General features: G+C 39.7%; 1 protein-coding gene across 1 annotated transcript; it reads left to right on the forward strand.

The window, feature by feature from the left end:
* Positions 1 to 12,496: 12,496 nt before the first annotated feature.
* LOC125524158 (SUPPRESSOR OF GAMMA RESPONSE 1-like) lies at positions 12,497 to 17,002 on the forward strand. Its single transcript, XM_048689229.1, has 7 exons — positions 12,497 to 12,621; positions 13,516 to 13,560; positions 14,557 to 14,659; positions 14,791 to 14,971; positions 15,081 to 15,559; positions 16,247 to 16,594; positions 16,680 to 17,002. The coding sequence occupies exons 1-7, from the start codon at positions 12,608 to 12,610 to the stop codon at positions 16,728 to 16,730; spliced, it is 1,221 nt and encodes a 406-aa protein (XP_048545186.1). The 5' UTR covers positions 12,497 to 12,607; the 3' UTR covers positions 16,731 to 17,002.
* Positions 17,003 to 17,232: the final 230 nt, after the last annotated feature.

Genomic DNA, 17,232 nt, shown 5'->3' on the forward strand with positions numbered 1-17,232 from the left:
GTGAGCTCAAATAAGCAGTCACTAAAATTGGGATCATTGGAATTCATCTTAATCAAGGCAATAGACTTATGGAGAATTTCATCTAGATCTTTCAAGGAATAATTTGGAAAGAGTTCCTAAAGAAATTTCCATATGGTGTAGGCACACTTAAGAGTAGGCAAGCATCCAATCAAGTTTCTAGGCAAGCCTTTAGTGATAAGATTAACAGTTCTAAGATTGCGAATCATGTCAATAGACTCATCAAGGGTAGGATGCAAGGGATCAACATGAGGTGAAAAAGGGCTAGCAATTTACTTGTTCAAATGATATTCATTGAAAATCTCAAGCATTTCATGTTTCCACTCATGAAAATATTCTCCATCAAGAATAGGCACTCTACGTCTAAGACTCCCCAAAGTAGACTCATCCATCTTCCTCCAATGGTGTTTAAACCAAAGCAATGGAGACCAATGCTCTGATACCAATTGAATGGATCGAGAAGAGGTGTCTAGAGGGGGGTGATTAGACACTAGGTGCTAAAAGTTGCAGTTTTTAAATTCTTTAGGTTGAAGTGGATTTTTGGCACATGTTGAACAAACACAATACATATCAAGCAAGCATGCAAAGAGTATATGACCAGCGGAAAGTAAAGCATGTAACTTGCAAGAATGTAAAGGCAAGGGTTTGGATGATTCAAACGCAATTAGAGACACGGATGTTTTTGTCGTGGTTCCGATAGGTGGTGCTATCGTACATCCACCTTGACGGAGACTTCAACCCACGAAGGGTAACAGTTGCGCGAGTCCACGGAGGGCTCCACCCACGAAGGGTCCACTAAGAAGCAACCTTATCTATCCCACCATGGTCATCGCTCATGAAGGACTTGCCTCACTAGCGGTAGATCTTCACGAAGTAGGCGATCTCCTTGCCCTTACAAACTCCTAGGTTCAACTCCACAATCTTGTCGGAGGCTCCCAAGTGACACCTAGCCAATCTAGAAGACACCACTCTCCAAGAAGTAACAAATGGTGTGTTGATGATGAACTCCTTGCTCTTGTGCTTCAAATGATAGTCTCCCCAACACTCAACTCTCTCACACAGGATATGGATTTGGTGGAAAGAAGATTCAAGTAGAAAGCAACTTGGGGAAGGCTAGAGATCAAGATTCATATGGTAGGAATGGAATATCTTGGTCTCAACACAAGTGTAGGTGGTTCTCTCTCAGAAAATATAGGTTGGAAGTGTAGGTTTGTTCTGATGTCTCTCTCCACGAATGAAGAGGAGGTGGAGGGGTATATATAGCCTCCACACAAAATCTAACCGTTACACACATTTGCCAAACTCGATGGGACCGAATGGTTAAACTCGGTCGGACCGATTCAGCAAACCTAGTGACCGTTAGGATTTTCGGTGGGACTGAGATGCAACTCGGTAGGACCGATATGCTTAGGGTTAGGGCATAACGTAATCTCGGTGTGACCGATTACACAAACTCGGTGGGACCGATTTTGGTAATAAGCTAACCAGAGAGTTGGTCAGGCAAACTCGGTGAGACCAATTACACAAACTCGATGGGACTGATTTTGGTAATAAGCTAACCAGAGGGTTTGCATTGTAATCTCGGTAGTACCGATTGCTCAAACTCAGGTGCGACCGATATTGTAATTGGACACAACCAACCAAAAAACCCCCCAAATTAAAATTACAACAAAAAATAAAACAACCAACACCAAACAGCAAACACACACACAAACCAAATTAAAATTAACAACATTCATAAAAATAAAATACATACATACAAACAATATCAAATCCAAAAACCTACACAATGAACCAATCAAAATAACACAAATCCAATAAATAAATTACAAAAAACAATACCACACAATCAAAACAGAACAAAAAATATAAGTACACCACCAACAAAAAACCAAACAAATAACAACATTCAAAAATCAATCATACATCCACAAACCAACGACAATATATCATATCAACCCCAGAATCACAACACGACCAAATATAACAATATAAACACACAAATATACCAAATACACACAAGATCACACAAAAAAACAAACATATATTGCCATCAAAAAAACCCATAATCAGCCAAATTCCATCAAAACATAAAATTAACATATTCAAACAAATCAAATACAACAAATCCCCAATAACCCCACACCAAACCCATCAAAAACAATATAAATCACCATAACCACACTAACACCACGATAAAAAAACACCACATAAATCAAAACACACATTACACACAAATAATACACTTTCATCGTTCCAAACACAACCACAGAACATAACCATTAAAAAATACGCACACATCACCATAACATAAACAAACCAATATATACCACACTCATCACAAAAAATAACACACCCTTAATCAAAAACCCAAAACAACACAAAATCAACACAAACATCCAAAACACAAAACATCAATACATACCCATATATCAATTTCAATAAAATACAAAACAATTAAATAATCATTAACCATAACACCATTCATCACACACAACACACACCATATCATACAATTAATTACAATACAAAAAACCAAATACATATAAAATAAAACATAAATCCACCAAAAAACATAAAAGCACCAATCAATAGACCATAATCATACAACACACAACATAAATTCATACAACAAAAACAACAACATAAACACCCAAAAACAACAAAATACACAGCCAAAACACAACCAACAAAACAACATCAACCAAGCATCCCAAAACTATAAATAAACCAACACCACAATACACCAACACATCAAAAAAATACCACCAAATCCAATCACAAAAAATATCCACCACACCATCACACACAATTAAATCACATAATCCAATACCCAATAATATATATATATTCATACCAACAAAATAATAACAAATACACAACAATATTAAATAAAACAAACATCCCATATAAACTAATGAAACATAATAACACAAAACAATCATAATATCACAACATTTAACACACATAAACAACACTCATTAATCAAACCCTAACCCATTTCATCACAAAACCCACACAACAAACCACAAGAACCACCATAAACCACCAACAACAAAATAACAAAATAATAACCAAACACCAATTAAAAAGTCAATTACTCAACAACCACCAACAAACATTAAAATATACAACAAACAAAACACCATCAACAACACCACCAAACCACAACATATTATAACAACACCAAAACCAAAAACAACAAAAAACCATCAAAAACCACAAATACATATATATACAACCCCAATACATAATACCCAAAATACAAAAAAAATATCCAAAACCATCACATTAAATACACCAAAAAAACTACCAACATTCACTTAACAACACCACAAAAACAAAAATTAATCCCACAACACAACACAAACACAACACACAGTCATGAAATATATCACAAAACAACACAAAAAACAACATCATAACACAACAACCAAAACCCCCAAAATTCCAAAACACATATAACAAACAACAAAATTTAAACACATTAAATTACAAAAACAATAAACAAAACAAACATTACACAATCAAAAAAATAAACATATAATAACACAATTACACAAATCATAACAACACACACACATAACCACCATACCAATACCACATCAACCAACACCCATAACATCTCACACAACCACAAACAAAATCAACATTTCAAACAAATAAACAAAACTAATAAAAACAAAACAATCAACAACCATACCAAAATTATTTAATAAATAACATATAAACATAACCAAACACCCCAAGACCCCATCCATCCACAACACACAAAACAATTATCAACATAAATAAATTAAGCAAAACACCACACCATAAACCCCAAACAAAGAATTAATATTAAAACCACACAACCACAATACCACACAACCCAAACAAAAAACATATATTCCAAACAATATACACCATCAATCATACACAAATATTACCTACATATAAAACCCAATCATAAAAATACCAACACCAAACATATCATTAACAACAAACACAAAAATCAAATTCAAAAAAACAAAACCCATAATAACCCCAAACTTTACGATAACAACCCAAATTACCCAACAACACAACCAAAAACCACAAGCACCACATCACAACAACAAAACATTAAAAGACACAAAATACCAACCACAACACCAACATAATTAAAAGCAAAAAACCAAAACCCCACCACCAAAGAAACCAGCCACCAAAGCTCGACACGACGACACCGCCTACACACAAACACAAACTAATAGCTCATAACACTATACCAACACAAATAAATACATATACACAAATACAATAAAACATCAATTAATCACACACACACATAACAACACACAACAAACAACCATCCATTACTACCAAACATAAAATTAAAATAACACAAAACCGTCAACCGTCACTAAACCCCCATTAAAAAAACCAATTCACAAACAACAAAAAAAAGATACCCACACAACCACAAAAACAACACACATTTCAACCAACACAAAACACAAATCATTAAAAATACAATTACCAAAAAAATAACAATAATAACAAAAAAATCATCCAAACAACACTATCCATTCCCCAAACCAGACCCAATTTAAACACAAAACCACATAACAACCACCACAATACCACAAATAACATCAACAAACCCCACCCACCACCACATCCACACCAAAACACAATGGCATCCACACAAAACAAAACAAAATATAATATAAAAACCAAATCATCACATGAAACACAAAAACAAACACAATCATATCCAAAAAAGATTTTCAATAACATAATAAAACACTAAAATATAATACACATAAAAAACACAAACATATTCATACACACATAAAATAACAAATTCATTACAACAAAAAACATTTTACCCATATACAACCCACAAATATCCCAACAAAACAACAAAACATAACAAAACAACAAAATCCCAAAACAACCACACAACATACCAAAAACCAATAAAACCACACCATACCAATTTAATCATATCAATCAATTAAACAAAAATAACAAAAACACATAACCCCCAAAAGCACCCCATCAAAAAAATTACATAAGAACACATTAAAATATAATATCAAATCAACATCACAATACAAATAAAATATACCATAACAACAAATCCACTAATAAACAAACAACAAAAAACAACCCAACATCAAAACAAAATACAAAAAACATAAGACAACAACCAGCATTATTAAACCACAACAAATTATCACCATGCAACAATAAAAAACACAACAATAAAATAATATATCCATACCCCAAATGATTACACACAATTACCACCCACAAATACAACAAACACAATCCAAATAACCAACATCATATAAACACATCAAAAAAAAAAAAAAAATACCCACAAGATAAAAAAATACAACAACCACAATCACATACAAATACAAAACACATTTAACACACCAACAAAAACCAAAATCAATACATAAACATTTAATTATTCCAAACAAAATCTATAAAACTCCACACACCATAAAACGACAAACACAAACAATCAATATAATACCAAAAACACAACAAACATTACCCAACAAACAATATTCAACCACAAAAACAACAAATAATAAAAAAACAACCCAAACAATAAAAACACAGAAATATAACAACAATCCACCCATACACCAATCAAAAATTCATTAAACATATAATAAATGACAACAACACCATTATTATAAACATACCCAAAACACCAACAAACCCAGCAACAAATTAACTTCAAATCATATAATTACAATACAATAAAAATAATCATAACATTCCACACTACAATAAACCAATTAATTAAAACCCAAAAAATTACAACATATTCTATAAACCACCAAAAATCATACAAAACAACCCACATACACAGCACAAAAACACCACAAGTATTACATTAATAAAACACACCATACCCATCAACAAATAAAAACATTATACACCAAAAACAATCACTGATTTAAACCACATAATTAATAACCAACCACAATAATAAAATATAAAACAAATTAACAAACATAACAAACACAACACATCAACAACATATAAACAAACAAACCAATCAGTTAAATTAACATATACCCCATAAAACAATCAGGATATAATTAAATAAAAAATCAAAAAACACCATAAATCCACACATAAATAATGTTAACTACAATTCCCCACATACACAACGACCAAAAAATGCAAAATTTACATATAAAAAGCAAAATACAAATAACAAAATCATCACCAATACAAACCCCATACAAATAACCCAATAACATTTATACCAACAACCCACACAAAAATGATTCATATAAAACATCCCATTATTTCAAAAAATAAACCAACATAAAACATAAAATAAATAAATATCAAAATTCAATAATAGCCATAAATAATTAAAAAAACACAAAAACCATAAAACACAAATAAAAAAACCAAGAAGATAATTCAACCCAAATCATATACAAATAAAACATAATACATATATTAAACAAAAAACATAAAAACAAAACACATCAAACACAAATTACAACCACCATACAAAAATAAACACCATACATCAACACATCACAATTAAAAAACAACACAACAATAATCTCAACCAACATACATAGAAAATATACACATCAATAATAATAAACATTCAAATAACATACACCACCATCATATGAATGATAATAAAAAAACCAGTTTATCATCAAATAAACACAAATCATCAAAAAACAAAAATAACATATACAGTAGATGCAGGTACCACCCAATAATAAACATACAAAAACCCTATAAAGATAAAACAAACACAATAATTACAACAATGCAACCTCAAAAATCCCCCATGACCCATCACGTTTAAACCCAATACAAATAAATATTACCCCATGTCAAAAAAAAAAAAAAAGATAACACTCCCTATACAAACCAATAAACAAACAATAAAAACATACACACATACATACATCATCACAAAATAACCTAAGTTTTCAAAAACACACACACCCAGTCCACCCACAAATTAAACAAACATCACCAAAATTACATCAACACACATTGATCAAAACACACACATACCAATCAAATTACCCATATACCAAAACAAACCAATACAATAAAAATACACAATCAAAACACATACACCCAACATAAACACAATATTAATTACACCCACCACAACACCACAATTTAATCACAACAATAAACATAATAACACACAAAATCCAAGATCAAATAATAATCACTTACAAACATAAATATAAACAATAAATTTCAAAACAAAACCGATGCAACCACATCAACAACACAATAAAAAATTAAAATACATCAAACAATTAAAATTCACACACAAAATATATAAAAATAAAATCAATTCCCAAATAGAGATCAAGATACTCATGGGTGGAATAATACACAGAGAGATTACAATCCCATCTCGGTGAGACCGAGATCCCTATCGGTGAAACCGATTTGCTAGGGTTTGTGGCAGTGGCTATGACATCTGAAACTCGGTGGCGCCGGATAGATAGAATCGGTGGGGCCGAGTTTGACTTTTGGTTTAGGTCATATGTGGATGTGGGAAGGTAGTTGAGGGTTTTGGAGCATATCACTAAGCACTTTGAGCAAGCAAGCCATTAAGCAACACCTCATCCCTCTTGATAGTATTGGCTTTTCCTATAGACTCAATGTGATCTTGGATCACTAAAATAGAAAATGTAGAGTCTTGATCGTGAAGCTTGAGCCAATCCTTTGTCCTTAGCATCTTGAAGGGGTTCCACATCCTCTAGTCCATGCCACTTCATTGTTGAACTTATCTGAAACATACTAGGTAAAAGTGTTAGTCCAACAAGAGATATGTTGACATTAATTACCAAAACCACCCAGGGAGCACTTGTGCTTTCAGGCTCCGGTTAATAGGTTAGTCCCAAAAATAATATAAAAGATCATATTAAAGCCCATTAAACATCCAAAACAGATAATATAATAGCATGGAACAATAAAAAATTATAGTTATGTTGGAGACGTATCACTAGTATCCATTCATTTTGCAACTCTTGTTTCGAGTTACAAATCTTAGCAACTGAACCGGTATCAAATACCCAAGGGCTACTATGAACACTAGTAAAGTACACATCAATAACATGTATATCAAATATACCTTTGTTCACTTTGCCATCCTTCTTATCTGCCAAGTTTTTTGGGGCAGTTCCGCTTCCAGTGACCATTTCTTTTGCAGTAGAAACACTCAGTTTCAGGCTTAGGTCTAGCTTTGGGTTTCTTCACGGGAGTGGCAACTTGATTTCCATTCTTCTTGAAGTTCCCTTTCGTTTCCTTTGCCTTTTTCTTGAAACTAGTTGTCTTGTGCTTTTTTCTTGATTTCTACCTTCGCCGATTTCAGTACCGCGAAGAGCTTGGGAATCGTTTTCATCATCCCTTGCATATTATAGTTCATCACAAAGTTCTAGTAGCTTGGTGATAGTGACTAGAGAACTCTGTCAATCACTATCTTATCTGGAATATTAAATCCCACTTGATTCAAGCGATTGTACTACCCAGACATTCTGAGTACATGCTCACTTGCTGAGCCATTCTCCTCCATCTTGTAGGCAAAGTACTTGTCAGAGGTCTCATACCTCTCGACATGGGATGAGTCTGAAATACCAATTTCAACTCTTGGAACATCTCATATGCTCCATGGCGTTCAACACATTTTTGAAGTCCCAGTTCTAAGCCGTAAAGCATGGTGCACTAAACTATCAAGTAGTCATCATACTGAGCTTGTCAAACATTCATAACATATGCATTTTCTCCTGTAATAGGTTTGTCACCTAGCGGTGCATCAAGGACATAATTCTTCTATGCAGCAACGAGGATAATCCTCAGATCACGGACCCAGTCCGCATTATTGCTACTATCATCTTTCAACTTAGTTTTCTCTAGGAACATATCAAAATAAAACAGGGGAGCTATATGCGAGCTATTGATCTATAACATAGATATGAAAATACTATCAGGACTAAGTTCATGATAAATTAAGTTCAATTAATCATATTACTTAAGAACTCCCACTTAGATAGACATCCCTCGAGTCATCTAAATGATCACGTGATCCATATCAACTAAACCATGTCCGATCATCACGTGAGATGGAGTAGTTTTCAATGGTGAACATCTCTATGTTGATCATATCTACTATATGATTCACATTTGACCTTTCGGTCTCTAGCGTTTCGAGGCCATGTCTGTACATGCTAGGCTCGTCAAGTTTAACCTGAGTATTCTGCATGTGCAAAACTGTCTTGCACCCATTGTATGTGAATGTAGAGCTTATCACATCCGATAATCATGTGGTGTGTCGGCACGACGAACTGTCGCAATGGTGCATACTTGGGGAGAACACTTATACCTTGAAATTTAGTGAGAGGTCATCTTATAATGCTACCGCCGTACTAAGCAAAATAAGATGCATAAAATATAAACATCAGATGCAATCAAAATATGTGACATGATATGGTAATCATCATCTTGTGCCTTTGATCTCCATCTCCAAAGCACCGTCATGATTTCCATCGTCACCGGCTTGACACCTTGATCTCCATCGTAGCGTCGTTGTCATCTCACCAACTATTGCTTCTACAACTATCGCTAACGCATAGTGATAAAGTAAAGCAATTACATGGCGATTGCATTTCATAAAATAAAGCGACAACCATAAGGCTCCGCCCGCACGAATACTAGATCTGCAGGAGGGAGATATCCCTGCGTCTGAAGTCGATTCAGCTGGAGGTGAGATACAGAGCAGCTTCACCAATCACCCGCTTGAGGTCCATGAGGGCGCGAGGAAGAGCTAGGGGTGAATGGCCATGTTTTGAAGTTTTTCATGGTTGGCTCTGATGATCTTTACGCGATGTGGATGGCATTTGGGGATCTAACCTCCTTATATAGATGCCGCCCTTGCATGGTAAGGGGCTTATTTGTAAAAAAAAATGGACCATTCGCATTCGCCCAGCGCGTGGAAATTGAGGCGACGACAGTAAGAAATCATCAAGGCAGAACATGGAGGTCAAGACCGGATTGTCATCAATCCGGAGTATGATGAAGAATCCGCCTTGCAAAGCCGGAGACATAAGCCGGATACTACATCGTCATTGAAGGCAAGTTCGGGGGCTACCGAGGGAGTCCTGGATTAGGGGGTCCTCGGGTGTCCGGTCTATTCGATATGGGCCGGACTGATGGGCCGTGAAAATAAAACAAAAAACTACCCCCCCCCCCCCCCCGTGTCTGGGTAGGACTCCTATATGTGTGGACAGCAAATTTGGTGTCCGGATGTACTATTTCCTTCCTCTGCAAACCGACTCTGTACAACCCTTAGCCCCTACGGTGTGTATATAAATCGGAGGGTTTAGTCCGTAGAGGCTATCAGAACAATCATAGGTTAGACAGCTAGGGTTTAGCCATTGAGATCTCGAGGTAGATCAACTCTTGTAACCCCTATACTCATCGAATATAATCAAGCAGAACATAGGTTTTACCTCCTTTAAGAGGGCCTGAACCTAGGTAAACATCGTGTCCCCATTGTCCCTTGTTACCATTGATCCTTAGACTCACAGCTTGGGCCCCCCTACCCGAGATCCGCCGGTTTTGACACCGACGGTCCTCTTCCCCCAAAGCTCTAGGCTGGAAGGGATACCACAATGGCCAGTTTGAAGGGGGGCATGAGTACATCCTATCCTGACTAAAGGTGGTATTCGCCTACAAAGGTTCCGGTCGTGACGCGCGGGTGGGCTCGGTGATGACCTCCATCCTGGCGTCTGTGGTCCTGATCTCGTTGCACCGGAATGGAAACCTTTGGGGGATTCCTTGGGAACCCGCGTACGTCCTTGCCTCCTTAGCACCAAAGAGGAAAGTGTCCTTGCCTGCGCCCGTTGGCGCCCTCCTAGCTCCGCTCGTCATGGCTTACGTCACCACGTGCCTCGTGATGCTGGGTGGCGAGCCTAGAAGTATCCGCCCCTCGGGAGGGCCTTGTGAGGTAACCTCGGGAGACCGCCCGGCGGGGGCCCCTCGGGAGGCCTTGATGTAGTTCGCATCGCGAGGGTCTTGCTCGCGAAGTCTTGACGCTGGGTCGTACCGGGCCTTTGAGGATGGCACGCGATAGGCCGCAGGCAGACGGGCCTGGGTACCCCCGGTCCCAGAGCACCAACAGGGTTTGTCCGAGCCATTCTAGTGGTGCAAGCCCATCTTGGACTGGACCAATTGATGTAACCCTAGCTCGACCAAGTATATAATGTGAGCTAGGATAGGAACCAAGAGATGGACACGGCATTCTAGAGCCATCTGCCTAGGATTTTTCACCTACCCATCATCTTTCTCCTTGTCCGCTGCCACGTCCGAGCTTGTAACACAAGAAACATCGACCGTCATGAGCAATCTTGCAATACAATCACCAGAGGTAGGAGTAGGGTGTTACCTCCCTAGGGAGAGCCCGAACCTGGGTAAACAGACTGTCTTATGTGCTAACATCTTGATTTGTCACTTGCATCCCCTCCGAAGAAATTTGTCATCTCTCGACGGTACTGCCGGTCTCACAACACCAACATGCTTCTTATGAGTAGTAGTGGCACATGGACACAACAACAACGGAATTTGGATTTTTGTCGCGGCGAAGTGAGATCAGACTTTGCAAGCACACTGCCTCGACCACTTGAGGGGGTTATCGGCAAAGTCGCATTAAGCGTTACAGAGCCTCTCCGCACAAATCACTGTCACTAAGAGGATGGAAACTCAGGTTTTGACTGAATACTTATCCCTAAAGAAGCATGAAACGTTCCACACGAATTACGTAAAAGAAGACACTCATGCATCCGTTTCAGGATGCATTTATATACTACTAAAAATAGCACCCGCTTCGGTCTTCCCGCTCCCCGATCCTAAAGACGCGCACGTTACTCCCGAACCTCGCCCCGCCCATTCGGTCCTCCACGTGTAGCGACGGCGCGGCGCACGCAGTTTTCGCATCTTCTTTTTGGAATGAAGTAGTATGGATGGACCACTTTTGAGGGAATTGGACAAAGTCTTGTTTTTATTCCATGGTATAACTCACTTCCCTTGCTTACCAAGAGATAGATAATCCTCTCTTGTCATGAAAACACTCCCTTGTAGTGCAAAAAGTACTACTCTTTTTTAGCCTGTCAAAAAAAGCATACTGCTATTTCTTAGAGTATTAGGCAAAAAAGTACTGATCGCAAAAGGCTTCTCACAGAGTTTCCCTCTCGTTGAAAAGAATAATAAGCAAAGACACCCATGGCAAACCAAGTCCACGTCCAAGCCCAGTTTCCCGCGGAGCGACCGAACCCAGAGCTCCCAGCCCTCCCGAGCCTACAGAGCAGGGGGGGGTTGCTTGCTGCAGTGGACAAAACATTTCCCACAGGTGCCGGTGGTCCCGGTCCGCGTCTTCTCAGCCGTCGCCTATTTAGTGCCGCGCACACCGCAAGGCTCGGACACTTCCCCCCTGCCTGCTCCTCCTCGCACACTCCTCTCTTCTCGGTTCTCGCTCCCCGTTCCGCTCTCAAGTTTCTCACCGCCATCCCCAATCCTGCCGTCGCGGCGCAGCCGTGCGCCCGCCATGGCATCGGCAGCGTAAGTACGCCGCGTCGGCCTCTGTTTCTGGTCTCCAACTCTCCGCTCGTCCTCTCTGTCCTTTTTTTTCTTTTTGCTGCTGCTCTGGATCTTGTTTGTTTTATCTTCTCACGCACGCGGTCTGGGGGTATTATCTGTGTCTTGAGGGGGCTGGGTTTCGGCTTCATCCGGAGGGGCGTCGCGATTGTTCGGCGAGTGGTGGATTCGGGTGCGTGGTTTTGGAGGAGGCCGGATGCTGATAACCTTAGCTTGAGCGCGTGGCAGAGGAGATGTCAGTTTGAGGGAGCGATGAGTGAGATCGTCGGAGAGCAGAGCAGCCCAGTGTGACGCCGCCGACGTGATTCCGGCCAGGTTTCCCTCGTAGTTGCAGTGGCGGTGCGGTTTTTCCTTTTTGGGACTACGATGGCGGCGGAGGGGTCTTCATCTCGAAGGAAGCAGTGAAGTTCTCGGGAAAAAGAAGACGAAAGCCGAGATGTCGTGAGCGCCTCCGCGCCGCCGTCGTGAATCCGGCCCGGTTTTACTCGTCGTCGCAGCGGCGGTGCAGGGGTTTCACGATCTGCTTGAGGTGGTGGTGGAGGAGGAAGCAGACAAGGGTTCTGTTCCGTTTTGCTCTGTTCTGTTTAGTGGAGACTGCTCTGGTCACAGCGAAGATGCTTCTGTTGTTACAAGCTCTCGGCCCTGGTAGTGGTAGCGGCCAAGGAGTAAGATGACGGGGGTAGAGAAATTGCAGATTTGTGCTGTTGGATCATTGACTTGCCATCTCGAACATGTTCGCTGTTGGGCCCTCCATCTCTATCTGCCAGCGAAAACTTATTCACAACTCTTCTGCTTAGCCTCGCTGTTTAATGTTTGCTGATTCAGGATTTAACTTATTCAGGTTTCTGTTTGCTGCAGGTTTAATGGGAGCGCCATAGATTCCACTGCTGCTCGCTGCAAACTGTCGGTGACACTCTGCCAACCTGATCATCATTCGATATGTTGCTTGTTGTTTAAATCATTGGCTGTGCAGATCAATGGGCTTGCTCTGCGTTACGTACTCTCCTGTTTCTTCTGAAACATAACAATGCAATTGAATTTATATTTTTGTCTCTGGCTAAATACGTTGAAAATAGCAATGCAAGGAAAAAGATTTGCAAACAAGTGTTAATCTATCAAATTTATCATAATTTGTACATAATTAATTATATCTTCATTCCTATGATTTTTCTTCGAGTTAGTGAACATGAATATCCTTGATTCGTTGGCTTTAAAGATGGGGGCAGCTACGCGTTGGCCCGCGGATCTTTTAAAAGGATCTGCCGCCTCACGAGTCGTTGGATGTGGCACAATCCAGTGGCTCAAAGTCTCCCCCTACTTCGCAACAAAGGTCTTGTTGCAGAAACATTTACAACAAAGGTTATGTTGCAGATATATTTCTTGCAACATAGGTTGTGTCGTGGGACTTTTTTGTAACAGAGTTCTTGTCGTAGATTTTTTTTACAACAGAGGTTTTGTTGCAGTATTTTTGCAACATAGCTGATGTGGCAAAAGCTTGTCTAAGTTGCAGTCGTCGTTCGCCGCTATGGTTTGCAATGCCGCGGTTGTTGTAAGATGAAGTAAAGTGATACGTGGTAGGCAAGGGAAATAACGGGCTGTGTGCGAGCGTGCGTGACAGCGCATGGATCAAGGCGATCCAACAGTTGCGCGGGTGGCGGAACTCTCCACGCGATCAGCCGGCAGAGAATTAGCGTTTCCCTTTAAATATGTTTACGTCAGTTAATATCCTATGTTAATATCCTATGATTGAACCTAGAATTGAGATAGATGCCTGTTTGTGTAAAAGTTATCTCATATGTATCCATTTAGCTTAGTTGCTACATTTATTATGTTTTGTTGATTAAATTTGTTATCTGTTAGGCATCAAAAGATGATTACTAAAATAGATTTATCTCACAGATTCATCAGTTCATTGGTCACGACAATTGTTGCGGTGATAAGAAACCCAACTCATCCCCCGCCTAGCCAGATTGAGTGCCCAAACTGCAAATACCACATTGATGTAAGTACCATTAACTATTTAACATGACTCTTGCATTTACTTTTATTCTCGGTCCTCTTCTAGTTTCCAATCATTAAAAATATCATGATTTCTTGGAATCTTGTGGTCGCACTTCATGCTTTGTATTGCAGCTCTTATCACAGTGGCCAGGACTCCCCGCTGGTGTTAAATTTGATCCAACCGGTCTCGAACTGCTTGAACATTTAGAAGGAAAGGTTGGCAGGGCACCGTCCCATGACCTAATAGATGATTTTATTCCAACCATAGAGGAGGCTGAAGGAATCTGCTATACACATCCTGAAAATCTCCCTGGTACATGTTTCTTATTTTAGACTTGTTATTATCATGGCCTTCTAAATTAAATAGCTAGCTCAGACTATTCAGAGTAATTCTTGGTTAGTTAACTCATATACCCCTGTAGGTACCAAGATGGATGGGAGAAAGAGTCATTTCTTCCATAAAATATCAAATGCATACGATGTTGGCCAGCGCAAGCGTCGCAAGATTAGCAACAGTGACCATGTTGTTCGTGATGTGCATTTCAGATGGCAGAAAACTGGAAAATCCAAAGAAATCTCAGATAAAAACGGTGTCATAAAAGGGTGGAAGAAAATATTGGTTCTTATGATGCGTTCTAGGAAAGACGGTATCACCTCGCGTACAAAAACTAATTGGACGATGCATCAGTATCACCTTGGGGTAGATCAAGATGAAAAGCACGGGGAGCCTGTTGTTTCCAAAGTCTTTTATCAGTCAAAGAAAGTTGAGCAGCCTGTAATGTGCCCTGTTAATGAAGAATCTGATCCATTTGCTGGGGAAGTCGATACTACAACCCCAATGACATACCCTCCGCTTCCTCGTCCCCTAAACAGTAGCCCATCCAGAACCGAGCAGAATCAGGTAAATCTTCATTGACCAATGAAACTGTCATCAACTTTGTGAAAGCTTTTGTCTAACTTTATGGACCATGTTATAAAATACTTTGGCTTGTAGAATTATAGAGTAAGGATCAATAATATTGATCTGTGGATGAATTATTGGGAGCCCCTGAAACAATGCCTTGCAATACTAGGATCCCACCGTTTGAACAGTTTATTCTCAACCGTAGGTTCATGTAGTACAGATGCTATATACTGTACAAACTCGATGTAGAGGCCGGGGGGTTATCCTCCTTTTGAAAAAAAATATACTGTACAAAAATAACAATATACTCCTACTATACATGAAAAATTTCTCTGCATGTTAAGAGTGCATCCAACAGTCTCACAAAAATATCAGAAGCTTTTAGTTCCATACAAAGATCAATGCTTAACAACTTAGAGTAGTACCGCATATTATCAAGCCTTCAAACTCCTTCATTACCTGATTACTACAATAAACCTTTGAGCTTGTGTGCCAGTCTTTCCATGAACCCAAATCATGTCTTAAATAGGACATGCATTTTACTTTTTCTGCTACTAAGATAACCCCCTCAAGTATTGTGCTGTCACCTTGTAAAATGTTTTTTTGCGGGTGACCTTGTAAACTGTTACAACTTATAACTCCTTCATTTCACTGTCATTCATGTTACCGCTGCGATTGTGGCAGGAAGAGCACGCAGCGCTATCTGGCCCGGATGAACGCCTGTCACGCGGTGCAACCCCGGACTCCGTGTACCCTGAGATGCAACCTTTTCCTCTTGGCCTGGACGCTCTTCAGGGGTTGCCCGACCCCAGAATGCCTCCGGGTTTCTCCCATATGGCCTCTTGGTTTGCTGGAACCTCATCGCATTCGAATGCCCTGGAGAATGCGCCACTGTCTGGCCTGGATCAACGCTTGCCACACGGCGGAACCCTGGACGCCGCCTACCCTGACCCTGAGGGGCAGGCCCTGCCTCTTGACGCGGAGGCACTTCAGGGGTTCCCCGACCTCGGAATGCCTCCGAATATCTTCCCTGTAAGTGCACCGAGTACCACCGCATTTTCTGGTGCATATTTCTCAATTCTCATGACTCATCTCCTTGTCTCGTGTGTGTTTACAGCAAGACTTGCAGTTCGGGTCACAGGACATCTTCTGGGGGGAGGGGTTTTGATGCAGCGGCGCAACGAGAAGAGGCTGGTTTTTCTCGTGATGTAGCATGTTTTGTACTGTATATCTGTGCATGAGCGATGCATGTCCGAGAAATTTTTTCTTATAATCCTGGAGCTTGCCGATGAGTGTAGCTTGGCTATGTTTACTGTTTGCGGTAGTACCAGACAATTTTTTTCTTCAAATGTAGGAGCATCGCTCCCAATTGCATAGCCATGAAACTGATAAACAACAGTTTGTTCCTCAAAAGTGTTTGAAACTTATCAGTACAAAATAAACTTACATCTAATGTACAACTCTTACAGATGACGTCTTGTTAGAGTATCTTCAATGGCAGCCCTATTTTAGGGCCTAGCCGTTTTATACGGTTTTGAACCAAAAAAACACCCACCAACGGCTGCCCTTGTAGCATATTTTCCCAAAAAAGAAATTTGGGCAGCCTGACAGGGTAGGCTGCGTATTTTTGGTAGTCCGATGACATGTGTTTAGTTACATAGGTACGTTGC

Source organism: Triticum urartu, chromosome 7, assembly GCF_003073215.2.
Source record: "Triticum urartu cultivar G1812 chromosome 7, Tu2.1, whole genome shotgun sequence".
Lineage (NCBI taxonomy): Eukaryota > Viridiplantae > Streptophyta > Magnoliopsida > Poales > Poaceae > Triticum > Triticum urartu.

What these genes read in the sequence shown, in the direction of transcription:
- LOC125524158 (XM_048689229.1), top strand. An exon ending in ACTGCTGCTCGCTGCAAACT is followed by an intron (nt 13,561 to 14,556) that starts GTCGGTGACACT and finishes TTTATCTCACAG; the next exon opens with ATTCATCAGTTCATTGGTCA. An exon ending in ACTGCAAATACCACATTGAT is followed by an intron (nt 14,660 to 14,790) that starts GTAAGTACCATT and finishes TTTGTATTGCAG; the next exon opens with CTCTTATCACAGTGGCCAGG.